The following is a 16,246-nucleotide window of genomic DNA, read 5'->3' as shown; positions in this document are numbered from 1 at the left end:
TTGATTGCTTGATTTCACTTAATATGTGCTAAAGAGTAATGGCTTTTCCTTTCCAGTCCCCCAAAGCACCAGTGTTAATAATCATAGGGCTTCTCGCACACGTTCGTACCCTCAGAAGCCCATGGTAGTTGGACAAAGCACAAAACAGTCCAGACAAAACAGGTGCCTTATAGATGGTTACAGCTTTTTCCTTCCCATGAGAAGTGCTACTTCCCATTTGTGATGGTGTTCAAACCAGCAGTGATGGGTGTGCTGTAAACCAGATCCCCTAATTAATTATCTCATTATATCCAACTGACATTATGGAAATTTGTAGGCTAGCAGAAATGCCTGGACTAGTAATGAGGAACAGACGGCTGGGCAGCAAGCCTCTGCACCCTGACCTGAAGAAACACCTGCGTGCAAGGCATTCTCTAATCAGAGGTCCCTGATGGCCCTAGGTGATTGAATGACCAGGATATCATTTCCCACACTGTATTCTACAGAGTGCTTATTCCCTGGATGGTAACTTGTAGGGGAAGGGTTCCATAGGGGGAAAAGTTGGTAAATAATCTGGGTTGAGTTGTTAGAACTGTTATTACAGGTCTACTCAGATCCTTGAATCTGCCAAAAATGCATTCATTTCTTTAGTTAGGGTTTGAATGCCTTCCATGTGCCAGGCACTGTTCTAGGCACTTGGGGTTCACGGATGAATGAGACCACCAGTGTGCCCACTCTTTGTATTTTCCTGGAGGAGGCAGGCAAATAGGGAAGAGAACTATCACATACTGGTATTGCAGTAAGATGATGGGATTCAGAAGGATTAGGTTGATAACTTAGGTTGGACTGATAGGAAATTCTCTCTGGGGACGTGACACCAGAGCAGAGATAGGAATGACCTGGAGCAAGCCACGCAAAGTTTAGGTGTAGAATAGATCAGCCAGAGGATGCAGCTGGTGCAAAGGCCCTGTGGTATAAGAGTAAGCTTGGCAGATTGGAGGACCAGAAAGAAGGCTGGTGTGGCTGGAGTTCAGTGGGTGAGGGGAGTTGGAAAATGGTAAGGTACCTGTAAGCAAAGCCTCTGTCTACATGGAAGACAGTATGACTGGTGGTCCCTGGAGTTGCCTAGTACTGTGGCCCTGGGGTCCAGTCACAGTGTGCTAGCTAAACTGGGGGAAGAGTTTGCATTTCATTTTATAGGTAACAGGAAGCTGCTGGGGGGTCTTGAGCAGGAGACAGACTTGATTTGATTTATGGTTTAAAAAAAAAAACCTTCTTAGCCCCCTTCTGGATAATAAGACTATGAAGGTGTAGAGATGGAAGGAAGGACCCCAGGTAAGAGGCTTTTGTGGTCCTCCAGATGACTGTGGCTTGAGTCAAGGGCTGGAGCAGACTTGTTGATGGACCACTTCACGAGGTTGAGCCAACAGGACTGTGAGTAGATGGACTGGCTTGCAGTGAGGGAGAGCATCACAGATAAAGCCTAGATTCCTGGCGTGAGCAGTGGTAAATGGTGCTATTTGTTGAGATGAGGGAGCCTGAGAGAAGAACACGTGTGCACTGTGAGTCTTCAGAAGAGGCCGTAGAAAGCATTCCTCAAACTTAGCCGCAGAACTTATTTCGTAGGGCTTCTCGCTGCATATAGGATTCCAAGGAACATGTGTTGAGCAACACCGGGCTTGTGTCACTAAGCTATGCTAGCTCAAGGCACCCATTTCCATGGTAGGCGTTTGTTTTCTTAAAGAGAACCAGATGTTCCAGTCAGGACAGCTATCATCTCCCAGTAAGAAAAAATATCCTACTATTAATAAGTGCTTTACCTAGAGAAGAGTCAAACTTACTTAAGCCAGGTTTTTAGATCCATTTATTCCAGAGTGATTCCTACCATCATGGCCTCCTGACTCTGTACTGTGGTGACATGGATTGGCCTTTGGAGTTGCTGTATGTCCTCCCTCATTCTTTATCTGGCCCAGATTGGGTTACTTTGGCAGATGACTAGTTTCCCATATTATATACTGATTCTTTCTAATTTTACTTCTGAAGGACAATCCTATTCTCAGGTTCTAGGGATCTAATATCCCATGCTTACACTCTGGCTGTAAATTTAAGAATAGTAAAATGGCATCACTGGCTTGGTTCCATTGTATTTCTATCCCACATTTTGTCTTTAGTAACCGGAGTAACAAGGGTAATGGTTTAGATCCTTGATCATCAGTATCAAATGCTGGCGCAAGCCCCGAACACTAAGTTTTAGTCCTCTGTTAGAACCAACCAAGCCAGGAGCCTCCCCACTGTCATAGACTCCTGTTAGTGATGTGTATGTCTAACATATCTTCTCTCCCCTCACTCATCTCTTGCACTTTTTTTCTTTCCTGTCATGCAGTGCATCATCCAAGGACTCATCTCAAAGCAAAATCATCCGCTTCACTCTGGGTCAGAAAAAGATTTCTAGGTTAGATTTTTCTCTGTGTCCTGCAAAGCATGGTTTCAACCCAACTCATTGATCCCTTTGCTCTGGCTAAGTTTCCTTTTGGTCCCTCTCCCCGTTTCATGTTTGCAGTTTGAGAAAACCAAACATGCTTTGGCTGATGACCCAATGTTGGAGAGCTTTGAGAGTGTCTGGGTGGGGGAGGGGTCATTGAAAAGGAGTGTGTATGTGTGTGTCAGTGTGTATGTGAGGTGAAGATGTCCATACTGCTTCTGCATTTCATTGATCTGGGCTTTGATTGCTCGGTCATCAAAATCCTTTCTGATTTAGGGAGAGGTAAGTTTCTTGGTGGATTTTATCATGGTTTTATGATGCGTTTGGCTCCCTGCTGTGGCCTGGCCCTGATCCCGCCTCACCTGCATCTCCTTTGTGTGTGTGGTGCTTTTTATTGTTGCTGTTGTTGCTAAAATTACTAACGTGGCATTGGTTTTCTTTTGAATTATAAAGACCTGAAGCATGAATGAATCCAACTGGTCGGAGGAGACAAGGCAACAAGGCAGCTATGTCTCATTTTTGTTTCCGGGTGCTCTTTTGTACCTTGGAGGGATTGCCTCAGTTGCCTAAAAATAAAAACCAGCCTTGCTCACTAACTAGTTCTCTTGACACAGAGTCTGGCATCTACTGCCTCCTATGAGGACCCGTCCCAGGGTATGGAAAATGCGGTCACATCTTTGCGATCTACTGTTCTTTTAGCTAACATTTACTGAATGCTCGTTATGCACCAATTTGAATGCATTCTCTTATTTAATCCTCACATCAGTCTTCATGCAGCAGGTCATGTTATTATCCCCATTTTACAAATGAGAAAACTAAAATCGAGGAAGTTAGGTAAGTTACCCAAAGTGACACAGAAAGTGGAAAAATCCAGGATTTGAGCCCAGGTGATCTAACTCCAGAACCCTCACTTTAACCACTGTCTTACACTCTTCTTCTCTTCCTCCCCCCTTGAAATCTGGTACTTAAGGGGTTGTCGAGGCTGCTTTTAAAAATCTAAGATTTCAACCATTACTCTTGGTCTTTTGCCTCCCCTTGTAGCATCCCAACAGAACCCAATGCTGAGGTGGAATCGCTTCATTTACTTTTCATTGAATTCTCACTTAAAGCTAAAGGGAGGCCCACACTGCATTTGTATCTGTATTCATGTGACAAATACATGCCGAACGTCAGCCTGCTGCCCCACTCTGTCAAGCTCTAGGTGTCTTTTCTCGCCAGAGCTTTCTTTTTCTTTTCTAAAAGGTTAGACATAGGGAGACCCAACTCGGATCTGTCTGGCTGTTGGGGAGAAGCCACAGGGCAGTTGCCTCTCTGCAGAACAAGTCCAGATATTACCCAGACTTGGTTCTGGGGGACGGGAGGGAACCCACATTCATCAGTGCTTCTCATAATCCTGTGTCTCTTGTCAGTTTGGGCTGCTAGAATAAATCACCATAAACTGGGTGACTTAAACAACAGAAATGTTTTCCTTACAGTTCTGGAGTCTGGGAAGTCCAAGGTCAAGATGCCAGCTCAGTCGGGTTCTAATGAGGACCCTGTTCCTGGTTTCTGGATGACCGTGTTCTTGCTGTGTCCTCGCATGGAGAGCAGTGAGAGAGGACGCAAACCCCATCCACTCTCTTGTTATAAGGCACTAATCCCATTATGAGGTCTTTTTTTTTTTTTTTTTTTTTTTTTTTTTAAACAGAGAGAGAGAGACAGCGAGAGAGGGAACACAAGCAGGGGGAGTGGGAGAGGGAGAAGCAGGCTTCCCACCGAGCAGGGAGCCCGATGTGGGGCTCGATCCCAGGGCCCTGGGACCATGACCTGAGCCGAAGGCAGACCCTTAACGACTGAGCCACCCAGGCGCCCCCGTTATGAGGTCTTTAACCTCATGACCTAAGTCTCTCGCCTAAGCCACATTTCCAGATACCATCATCTGGGGATTAGGGTTATGACACATGAATTGGGGCGGGGGCAAGGAGGACATAAACATGCAGTTCACAACACCACGCTAGAGAGTGCCTGCTTTTCCTGAAAAATAACACAGGGTCCAACTCAGACACCGACTGCCCTTGGCAAATGGGGTCCCCAGTTTTTGAGCATTGTGCAGATGTCCCCACATAGGTGTCAACCTAAATAAGGAGGTAAACTGAGGTAAGCTCAAATTACCAAACTCAAATTGAGTTTATTTGGGAATAGCAGAGGAATTGTAATTCGGGAAATGCACGCCAGAGCAAGAAAAAAGTGAGTCTATTGAAGGTTTGGGGCGTGTTGTATTGATGGACCAGAGTGCAAGGGGGCAGGTGAGGGTCCAGCCAGAGTCCAAGCAGTAAGTTCATCGGTTTGAGGATGGAGAGGGATTCTTGGCAGATGTGCATGGTCAGGAGATAAGTTTCTATATTCCGTAAATCAGACATTGACGGGCCATCAGCCTCTCCGCTCTTACGTGCCGTTCTTCTGAGGGCATGTGCATGAGATTCTCCATTTCCTATCCTCCAGTTCCACTGTAGGTTGAAATACTTTCACGGACAAAAGGAAAGGAGGAGAGTGAGCTTGGAGGGAACCTGAAATCTAGTGTTTGTTCCCACGATGTGCTCCGTTCTAGAAGATAAAACAAACAGGCGCTTGCTGGGAAAATATCTGCTTGAGGCACATGCCCATCCTGAGCATGATTTGTTATCAGTTCCGGATGATGGAAGGAGGCAGTGGGAAGAGAGGAAGGACTGAAGGGTGAAGCCATGTCTGCCCCTCCCCCAGGGTGTGCTGGGTACAGGGCTTCCAAGCTGACAGAAAGCCAAGGTATGGCTTTCTTTCAGGGTCACATCCCCCACCTAGAGTTTCTTTTGGATACATTTTTGTTTGTTTCATTATTTGCCTAATACTCTTCTTTGCCTTCCCTGGCCCCCTCCCTTTCCCACCTTCAGCCTTGAGCACAATTCTGATAAGCATTTTAGCTGATCCAGGCATCACCAAATGTAACAGTAAAGTTAGCTGCCAAAAGAAATAGCCTTACCCCTGCTGACGGAGTAAAGCACCTCTCCCAGAGCTCTGGAAATAGATCTTCTTCAAGAACAAACATTGGTGCAACACCGGCCATAGTCCAACATCTCGATAGGCACCAGGGATCTCCAGCAGGGTGGGAAGCCTCACCCTTGAGTCTGGATGTGGGGAAGAGGCTTATAGGGGGTTTTATCACAGGAGTGAAGGGTTTCCTTGAACTTCTGCCTTCGACTACAACTATTGTCCCTTGGCAACCGTGGCGGTACCCAGGTTGGTAGGCATATTCCATGTGCAGATGCGCAGAAGCACGGTGACTATGAGTGCGGTTAGTCAAACCTAGTGAAAGCCCCTCTTCACCCCCTCACCACGTTGCCGGGGATAATCATTTATTCGCCAGGAGCCCTTTTCCTTACTGCCACATTCAGAGTGTTATGTGGATCAAGTAGAGTCCTCTCCAGTCTGGTCCATAATGAGCGCACCGTAGGTAGCAGGTACAGTGATGTTGGTGTTTGGGGTTGAGCTGGGCCAGCTGGGGCCACCAGGCCACCTCTAGCAACGGCCCACAGAGCTGACCTGCACAACCATCTTGCGGAGCGGAAGTGGTGGGGCTAATATTTCTGTCCTCTTTGTCCAGCAGCTGAAAAGCAGAGGACATGAGATGGCATGTCCTCTGGCAAAAAAAAACATCTCCAATCACAACACCTTCCACCTGAGGTCCCAAGCATGTGCACACACCTTCTCCGCAAGTTTCAAGTAGCTTTGCGGGGAAGAACGGCTTTCTTCCCATCAGCGCACCCAGCTCATGGAGCTGGGATCTAGTCACAGGGTACGTGCTAGGAATGACAGTTTACTACCCTGCCTGCTTGGCTCTGCACATGTTGAAGAAATCGACCGTAGCTCCAACAGCAGCAGGATTTCTCTCCTGCTTCTTTTTTACACCACTTCCTTTAAACTTGTCTTTTTTTCTTTTTTTGAAAAGCAACATGTGTGTGTTTGGGAGAACCCATCTGTGTCCTCTGTCATTTTGTAACTATGTTTGGAACATGGAATGACCTGAGAAGTAGAGTTGTTCTTGCAAAGGAGTCCTTGGAACTTTCTGGCACCATAAATGGTGGAGGGTTGACTTGACATGCCCCCCTCCCCCCCACTTCCCTGCTGTTCCACATGAGCAAGACCCAGCTCTTTGCAGAGACAGATGCTAATGTGCAGGCAGCAACTGTTTCTAGGCTGGGTCTTGATAGAAGTTCTTGGGATGCACAAGATGTTAACAATAATGAACTTGAGAATGTGAACCGGGGGCTTAGGGTCTGTGTTACTGTGAACTAGGGGATACTCTGCTTTTTCACTCTAACTCTGCTCCCAGCCTCCCTAACAAATGCCTCATTGCTGGAGGGCAGGACAACGTCCAGATTCATACTGTGGCATACAAGGCCCTCTCTACTCTGGCCCTGCCTGCTTCTCTAGCCTTGATTCCTCCCAGCCTGTCCCCACTCCCCAGCACACACCAGCCCTTCCTTCCTCTGCAGGAGATATGTGCCTCTCACCATGACTCCTTACCCTCTCGCCCTCCACTCGCATTTCCGTTCCACATGCCACATCTTGCTCTGGGGTCACATCTATTTGGAACCTTCCCTGGCCATCCCACCAACTTCCAAGATTATCATTTTTTCTTCTCTGAGTTACTTCTGACCTTTGCGTATTCTCTTATCAATACATGTGTAATTTAGATGTCATCTGGGATCAATCAGCCCCTTAAGATCTAGATGAGATTGAACTAGAACCCTGCCTCAGTCTTTTGGGCCGCCAGAGTGAAATACCACAGACTCAGTGACTGAAACAACAGAAATTTATTGCTCACATTTTTCAAAGCTGGAAATCCACGATCGGGGTGCCAGCCTAGTCAGGTTCTGCCTCTAGAAGGCAGTCTGAGCACTGCCTTCTAGGTTGCAGATGGCTGACTTCTCACTCTGTCCTCATAGGGTGGAAGGGGCTACCTATTCTGCACCGTCTTTTATAAGGGTGTTAACCTCATTCACGAGGGTTCTGTGTAATGACCTAATCACCTCCCAAAGGCCCCACCTCCTAATGCCATCACACTGGGCATTAAGATTTCCACATAGGAATTTGGGGTGGGGGACATAATCATTCAGACCATAGAAAACTCTTTTTCAATTTGCAGAAAATCCAGTGCCTTCTCCACGATTGCTCATGTACCTTAGGTCCTCAAGGTCATCTTTGTCTTTGAAATGCTACATTTGAAATCTTATAATTCATTCTGAATTAATTCGGGAGGATTGACTCCCTATCCCAAAGAATATTTTGGTTCCCTCATGGGTGGACCCAAACAAGCCTTTTTCCTTACTTCCTACCCACCACACATTCATTCATGGTCTTTGTATATGAGGCGGACTTTCCTGAAAATTTCAGAGGGATGGTGGGGGCCTTGCTTTGGAGCAAGCAACTATTCAAGCCCATTCACAACAAAACCCAAGTTTTAAAGCATTGTGTTGTCCTAGACACCCTCTGAAACTTGGAAGAAATTACTTGGTCTCCACCCAGTCTTTCCATTTGGTCAAGTTCAAGGAGCTGTCCCAACTAGGGTGTAACAGTGATGGGGGTAGAAGGTGACATGAATTGGCTTGAACTTTGGGGTGGCTTTTGACGCCTAAAATGCTTCCACACTGTAGAACTCTTTGGTGCTCATAGATTTGCATGGGAAGAGGAGGTTTAAAAGAGAAAGTCCAGGCTGGGAGGAAACAAGGCTAAAGAGGCAGGCAGGGCCAGAGTAGAGAGGGCCTTGTATGCCACAGTATGAATCTGGACATTGTCCTGCCCTCCAGCAGTGAGGCCTTCGTTAGGGAGGCTGGGAGCAGAGTTAGAGTAGAAAAACAGAGTATCCCCTAGTTCACAGTAACACAGACCCTAAGCCCCCGGCTCACATTCTTTTTCATGTCAGCTGCCTTCAAGGCCTTCAAGAACTCCTTCTCAATGTCCTAGGAAACTTGGCACAACCCTGCAGCCACTTGAAGGCTATGCCGCTCCCATCAAAGGTGCACCTCTAGGTCCTGACTCAGTGTAGAGAATCTGATGATGACCACCCATGGGGAAACCAGAACTGTCTTAGTTGATCCAAGACCAGGAATGTTTCACTCCGGGGATTGGGGCCTACAGATGGCTCAGAGGTACCCTAAGTATAAGATCTCAGTCACAGGTACTTGGATGAAGCAGTTTCTCTTCTGGAATATTTCTTAGGGAAATGAGCACCGTCTGCCAAAGCCTGGCTTGCCTCTTTGAAAATGTAGATCTCAGACTTTTATATGTTGATTTTTGTCCGCTCTCTTCTGATACTTAGATCTAGATCCTCAATTTCCTTCATTATTTGTTTGATTCTTTTTGGTACCAAAGCCTGTTTCCTTTACAATGCCGAATTCATTTATGAATTTATGCTCAGCAGAGAGGATGGGAAGGGGAACTCACATGCACTGAGTACTTAGAATAGGCCAGACATTAAGCCCTGTTCCAAATGAACAACTCTCCTATTGGGTAGTTGATTATTATTCCAAAGTTATCTGATATGGAACATAAATCTTAGAGAGATTATAATATACTGGTCCAGTGTCATGTGTATGGAAAAAGCCCATATTTTGTTCATTATCCCACACTACTCATCCAAGAGAAAAAGGAAGATGAACTTTATATTTTTAGTCAGCCTATGCAATTCAAGGTTGTACTCATCCCATCCGATGCTTTGGTCAATCTTCTTTCTATAAAGGCCACAAATGCCCTGAAAAGTCTGTGGTCCAGCCGTGGGTCAGAGCAGTGGGGGCTCTTCAGCAGCTCTGAAAGGAGTGTGTCTTTTCCCTTCTTGTTGCTTTTTGCTTCCCTACTCCTTGCAAATTCCCTACCGAAGAAGAATGCTACGGCCTTTTACCCTGTGCCACTTCATGTGGTTGCTGTGGCATCATCTTGGAACAAGTCTATAATCCTTTTCCAGGCCTGTCTGTGGGCATGAAGACTCCTGTAGACTGTAGCTGGGTTAAAGGAGTCCAGCCCAAAGGACTCCATGTCTGCACCTGCAGAAGCTCTACCATTAGCTGGGAGTACTCCACTAAAAATGACTTGGAGGGCTTGCTGGATGCTGTTTGTATTCAAAGCAGAACCAAGAGGTACCAAGGTCCTATTGCTGGACCTCCTCATTCAGTTGTGCTGGCCACATCTGGTACCTAAATATAGACCCTGGCACTGCTGGTTTTATACCCCACTCTCTGTCTGTCTTTATGGGGTGAACATTTTCTCCAAGCAAGATGGGGTAAATTAACAGAGGGGCGAATCATCCTAGTGCAGTGGAAAGTGCACTTGCCTCTCTGCCACTTGTGGGGGAGAACTCACCCCCTTCCTTGTCGCCTAGTTCCCAGTCAGGGAATTGGGCCACCTTCTTCTTAACTGTATAAATTTTACAGTGCTCTCACACCAGCTCATGTTCTCTGTTTACTCTACAAACCATCTTTCTTGCTCAGCCAGCAAGAAAATGTTTAAAGTGATTGCCTGCTTATATGTAAAATGCTTCCAGACTGCAGACCTCTTTGGTGCTCACAGATTTGCATGGGAAGAGAAAGTTTAAAGCTTTATGAGTTGAAAGTTCAGACTTATCACTAGATCTAATGCTAGTCAGCGGAAGTTCCAGTGGCTTTTAAACAGTTAAGTGGGTTTTAGCTGAAAGATATAACTATTTCATTATTTATTCATCTTTCAACTTTTAATGATTAGAAACAGCCTGCTTAGTAGTCTCTGAACCGAAGTTCCTGATCTGGGGAGTCTTACCCTTAACTCTTGGGGGAGGAGGCCATAATATCTTTAGACATATTACAAAGATGTCTGCTACCTTTATTTCCCAAACCACCCCAACTGAGTTACTTTATTTAAAGAGAAAGTGTATGTTTGTCTTTAGGTTAATAGTTTCCTGCTGGTTCTACAGAAAGAACGTATGATTTTATCCATCTACTGTGCAGAGAAGCTGGGCTTCAGCCTCTAAGTAATGCCTATGGAGACAAGTTGCCAGGTGTTGAAGGAAAATGTATGTTTCAACACATGTTTTCATCCAGGCCATAAGTTTTTTCATTGTAGTTGTATTGGGTTCTGAGTGCTAGCAGGTCTCTTTCTGACCATTATAAATTACGTCATTTTCTTGACACAACAACCCCGGATTATGACAAACACCATATTAATACCTACCAAAAGAGATGCACACATAATAGGGTAAAAAAGCTTAGAGGTGTTTTTTCTAATATTTTATTTATTTGAGAGAGAGATAGCAAGAGCAGGAACACAAACAGGGGGAGTGAGAGAAGGAGAAGCAGACACCCGCCGAGGTGGGAGCCTGATGCGGGGCTCGATCCCAGGACCCTGGGATCAGGACCTGAGTTGAAGACAGACGCTTAATGACTGAGCCACCCAGGCCCCCCAAAAAGCTTAGAGTCTTAATTGGCCTTTATGTTCCACACTTTATAGAATTAGAGTTGACATGGTTTGGCCCTATTGAAAAGTAAAATTACTCATCCAAGAGAAAAAGGAAGTTCTCTTTGCTCAAAGGAAAACTCAAGTTTTGCTGTTGGACTTTGCTGGGGTCATTAGTAGCCTAGATGTTTGTAGTGGTTCCACTAAATCTTTTGACTGGCAAACCTCCACAGACCCAATGTCTTGAATGGTTTCCTTTACCTCCTGCATGGTTGCAGTTCCTTATTCTGAGACACGGCTGTTCTCCTAAGACTGAGTCATTATTCTGTTGCTTTTGCATTTTAGGCTTCCGGGTCCTACCGCAAGGGTATCCACTGCGGGCAGCGAAGCCAAAACACGTGGAGGGTCAGCCACTGCTAACAACCGACGCAGCCAGAGCTTTAACAACTATGACAAGTCCAAACCAGTCACCTCCCCACTTCCACCACCACCACCACCAAGCAGCCACGAGAAAGGTAAGTCAACTTCTTGATGGTCCTTTTTGGCATCTTCCTTTACAGCAGATCCAGTTGCTTTGGGTGAGTTTGGTCAGGGTTGGGAGCAGGGTGCAAATAGGATGGTGGGCATGGGCCACAGGATATACTTGGCTGGCAGGAACTTTGTTAGCAGAGGCATTAATAAAATGGGGGAAATATGTTCATAGTTGCTAGCAGGAATACCTGTATCTGTTTCAGTGGGGGCCCAGAAGACACCTGATTACAGAGAGAAGCGATCTAGCATTTACAATTTGAAAATAAACTTTCATAGAATGTACTCTGTATGGTAGATGGTTTTCCAGAAATGCAAGCTTCTTGGAGGGTGCATTGTGTGAAATGATAAGATTTTTACCCATCAAAAGTGATACAAGGGGAGTTAAAAAGAAGGGGGTTTTCTCCCTTCGAAAAAGACATGGGGGTCGGCCAAATGAATATCTTGGCTACATATAAGGAATATACAACATTATTCTTGGTGTTCTGATGATGTAACTTTTACCAAAAGAGGATATAACTGTTTGCTATACATAGCCCTGAGATTTTAGGATGCGGAGAAAAGGTGAGTAGCACTGTTGGGGGCTATTGCACAGAAGGTAGTGAAACAAACCTTTGCTCGCTTCAGTCTGTGTCCTGTGGGACATTGGAGAAAACTGAGTCAGCTTAGAAGATTTTACGGTAGGAGGCAGAGTCCTCCTTCATTCCTCCCAGGCAAAGGGGTCTAGACTTCTTGGCGGGGGGACATGCTCAGATCTCTTGAAAGCATTTTCTACCTGGTAGGATTTGTCCTAGATGTGTCTCTTACTCTCCCGAGACCCAAGAGAGCTGCCTCGCACTCCCTGAAGTGCTCCAGGAGCCTGGACAGCCCTCCCACTGTGAATGAGGTCAGAGCCTCCCTGACCTACCCCTCTAGCCCAGGATGACTTGGAGCTGGGTTTCTGCCCTACCCCCACCTAGAATACTTGAGAAAATATGAAGGAAACTTTTGTATGGTTGACATATATATGGCAGAAGGTTTTGCCTACAGGGTGTTGGAAACTCTGCAGCTAGCAGTAGGATGTCTCAACCAGTCAAGATTCTTTGTGATCCAGCCCTTGGCTTCTGCCTTAAGAAAATCATTTTTCTTCTTCTCTCTTTCCCCCTCTTCCCCTCCCCTCCTTTTCTTTTCTTCAACCATACCCAAGCATGTTTTCAAAAATGTGTTCTTTTCAAAAGTGTGTTCTTTTTAAAAGTGTGTCTAAATTGCAAAAATAATATATGCTTGTAAAATGGTACAAGTACCTATCAAATAAAAGTTCTCCTTTACATGCTCCCTGAAGGATACTAATATAAACCGTCCTATGTATATTCTTCTGGAACTAATTTCACAATATATTTACACACGCGCGCACACGCACAATATATATAGAAAGGTGTTTTATATAAATAAATAAGAACTACATTTTATTGAGTACCTCCTGTGTGCCTCACTGAATCCCCCAACAAGCTATGTTGTTATCCCCATCTTACAAAGGATAGACTCAGGCAAAGAGAGGTTAAATACTTGCTGAGGCCACACCAGAGATGGTGAGAGGTAGAGTTGGACCTGAACCCAGGCACCTTGGTTCCAGAACCATGATTAATACTGTGCTTTTCCTGCAAGCAGAAAAGAAATGCTCAAAGCCTTGCCCATTGAAGGTTGGAGATGTGCAGGTTGAGCAAGACGGGGGAGCTAAGAGGATCCGGGCGGGGGGCAACCTGTGTAGAGCCCTCTGCTGGGCCATTCCGTCCTTGTCCCATGGTCATCTGGGGAGAAGTTGTCACAAAAATGTCTGAAGGATGGATGTGAGACCAATATCCAAAAGACTGAGAAAAGAAAGAAAAGCTCCTCATGGATAGAACTGATAGGGGAGGGTGAAGGGTTGGTAGCTGGAATGTTGTCCCAGAGCCTAGCACAGATACAGGGCCACTCAGGCAGCCCACCAGGTGCTGGGACGGCCACCAGTCTGCCCCTGTCCTGGGCACGGGCTGTCATGTGCACACCGAGCAGCCAGGGAGCCACACGCCTGTCAAGGACGGCAGCTGCAAATTCTAATGGAGGCATTGCCCCAGGGAAGGACTGTTGGGTCAGAAGAAAGAGAAGTCAAGACTTATTTATTGAGCAGGTGTTATTTGCCAGGGACTTTGATTGTCACTGTGTTACTTGATCTTCACAAACATTCTGTGTGGTAAATATTATTAACCCAGTTTTATAGGTAAATGGAGCTGAGATTTACTCACTTACCACCCCGCCCCCCCCCCCCCCCCCCGGTAATTGAGCCCTGGAATTCATATCGAGGTTCGACTTCTGGATTTGAACTCTGGCTCTGTCCTGTCCCCTGGGAAGTCTACAGTGAGGATCAATTTTGTGATCTGTGACTCTCAGAAAATCTGCTGAGGATTCGCTTTTGAAAGGATAAAAATAACCGACCGGGTTTCCAGGTGCACCAAAGTAGATGCATTTTCCCCTCTCGATCCTGGAGAGCTTAGGCAAAGCAGGCATGCGGCAGACCCAGGTATTTTTTATAGTAACAATTCACCACCATCCGGAGGTAAAGGGACAGTTCAATTTTACCTTCAGGGGCTTTTATATTTACTCCTCCTTGCTCACCGTCCCTCTGTCCTCCGTTGAATCTGATCTTGATTGCTGCTTATGGGGTAGCCAGACCCAAGAAACATATGGTATGTGGGGAGAGACGTAGCTCTACCACCTGGCCATGTGGGAGCCACAACAGGTTCTTGGATGCACAACATAGCATCCCTCATCTTGAGAAGTCTTGGAGAGATGCGCACTAGTGAGCAGAGAAATTGTAGCTCAGCGTGATTGGTGCTGTAGTGGAGGTATGGACTGCTTTCAGATGAGTTAAAGTCCATGATGTGACCTCATGACCTGTCCTTCTAGAAGCTTTCTTGTGAGTCAGCCAAGCCCTGATGGCATCGTGTGCTGGCACTTCACTCTCAGGTAAACCAATTCATGTGCTTGTGTGTGTGACCCGATGGGCCAGAATTCTCCTTCTAGGAATTGATCTAATCACACCAGTAAGGGGAATGAGAAATTGAGTATTCTGTCAGTAAATGACAAAAATATTTCAACACTGGGTCCTGATGTTTTCAAAAGGATGAAGAGTAAAAGGAAATTGTATAACAGGCAACTTTTCCAAAGCCTGGAGCACTTAATTCTTTGTGAGCAAATACTAAAAGATTCCTCTTAAAATCACGCCCAAAGAGGCAAATGCCCTCCTTCCATGAGCAAATTTAAAATTTAGTTCTGATCACACAGAACAGTCAACTGAGATGTGAAAACAGAAGAAAGGTAATAGATACATAAAATACTCCACAGTGAGAAAAAGTCTAGGGGCACACTCAATTTATTAGCTCATTCCATGGGGTGACCAAGTACATGGTTGATATATAAAACCCAGGAATGTCCCTGTAGAGCAACGTAACCTATTCGTTTTCCCGAAGACTCACGTCTCAGATTTTGCCTGTGAGGTTTGGAGGAAAGTCTACAGATACTTAGCCTTTAGGAAAACCTGCTAGTTGTTGTGTAGTCGTCCCTGGCGTGGTTAGATTTGTCTTTGGCTTCATTCTCTCGCTCCTGCGGGCGGCGGGCGGGCACGACCTTACCTGGCCTGCAGGATGTGACGAACAGGATCCCCCACGAAACATCTGTCGAGGGATGGCTTGGGAGCATGAACCCTCCTCACTTCCTCTTTTGGCTCCGAGTGGCCCTCAGGCTCCAGAGCAGAATCCCAGATTTTCGGGGAGAGGAAATAGCTGTCGTGTTCAACATTCGTGACATTATCTTTTCCTTCCATCCCCTCACGTACATCCTCTGCATGGGTTAGCGCTGCCAGAAATCTCCTACGTCTCTAAAGTGTTTGGTCCATCACGTGAATTTGAAATGTTTAGTATTCCTAAACTAAATTCTGTGCAAATGGAAGACGTTCTCTCCTGAGTGACAGGGTTTTCTTCATTTTGGAGAAAGCGTATCCTTATTATATTTTCATGATATAAATCATCCTGTAAAAAATTGTCAAACAACACAAATGTATTGAAAGAAAGGGAACTCTTCATAATCCCCGCCTCTCAGAATAAGCCACTGTTTATCACTTAGTTTATATTCTTCTGTACTTTCTTTACGCATATACTATCACATTTTGATAAATTTTTCCTAGTGTTTGCTGAGTACTATTCTAAGGGCTTTATAAGAAATAATTTAATTCTTACAGGAGCTCTGTACATACACACTCACACACGCCCACACATGTTGTATAGGACTTAAAATCTTATAAATAAGATCAACAAATCATGGCCAGCCCTTTTATAGGTTTTTCTCTCTTTATAATAGTTGCAGAGTACTCCATTACATGAATTTACCTTCATATTTGTAACTACTTTCATTTCAGTTACCTCTAATTTTTTGATATTATAAGTAGCACTGATATTAACATCCTCATGTCTTTTTTTGCATGTATGCACCATCTCAGTGGAATTGCTGCATAAAGGGTATACGCGTTACAGCTGTTTTAACATTGCCAAATTTTGCTTCCAGAAGGTTACACCTATGTCTGTTTCCATCAACAATGTGTGAGAGACTAGTTTCCCTACACACTTGACACCACGTCTGTTTTCACTCTCTTGGGCAAAAAATACTCTGTCTTTGAAATGAGGCAAATTACTTTAAGAAGCTGAAAGAACAAGATCATTTGCTTAAAAACTGGCCCTTTTTATTGACACTTTGCTGTGAGTTACAACTAGTGACCTTGGCATAGTACAGAAAGCACTTGGGTTTGAGAGC

General features: G+C 45.3%; 1 protein-coding gene across 8 annotated transcripts in view; it reads left to right on the top strand.

The window, feature by feature from the left end:
• Nucleotides 1–16,246, top strand: part of NAV2 (neuron navigator 2) — a 724,028-nt gene that overhangs the window by 507,313 nt on the left and 200,469 nt on the right. For 6 of the 8 annotated variants that reach the window (XR_012381865.1, XM_073904859.1, XM_073904857.1 and 3 more), the window contains 2 exons: nt 2,363–2,431; nt 11,243–11,412. Coding sequence is in view for 7 of the 8 variants with exons in the window: in XM_073904859.1 (XP_073760960.1) it covers nt 2,363–2,431; nt 11,243–11,412 (239 nt within the window). In the remaining variant the exon portion in view is untranslated. The remainder of the gene's footprint in view (nt 1–2,362; nt 2,432–11,242; nt 11,413–16,246) is intronic. The other 2 variants (XM_073904858.1, XM_025878866.2) reach the window with 1 other exon arrangement.

The sequence above is a fragment of the Callorhinus ursinus genome, unplaced genomic scaffold, assembly GCF_003265705.2.
Source record: "Callorhinus ursinus isolate GAN/ISIS: 27379988/994484 unplaced genomic scaffold, GSC_fseal_2.0 scaffold21, whole genome shotgun sequence".
Taxonomy (NCBI): domain Eukaryota; kingdom Metazoa; phylum Chordata; class Mammalia; order Carnivora; family Otariidae; genus Callorhinus; species Callorhinus ursinus.
The sequence above is the reverse complement of the archived record's forward strand: the minus strand, read 5'-3'. Positions and strand labels throughout refer to the sequence as shown.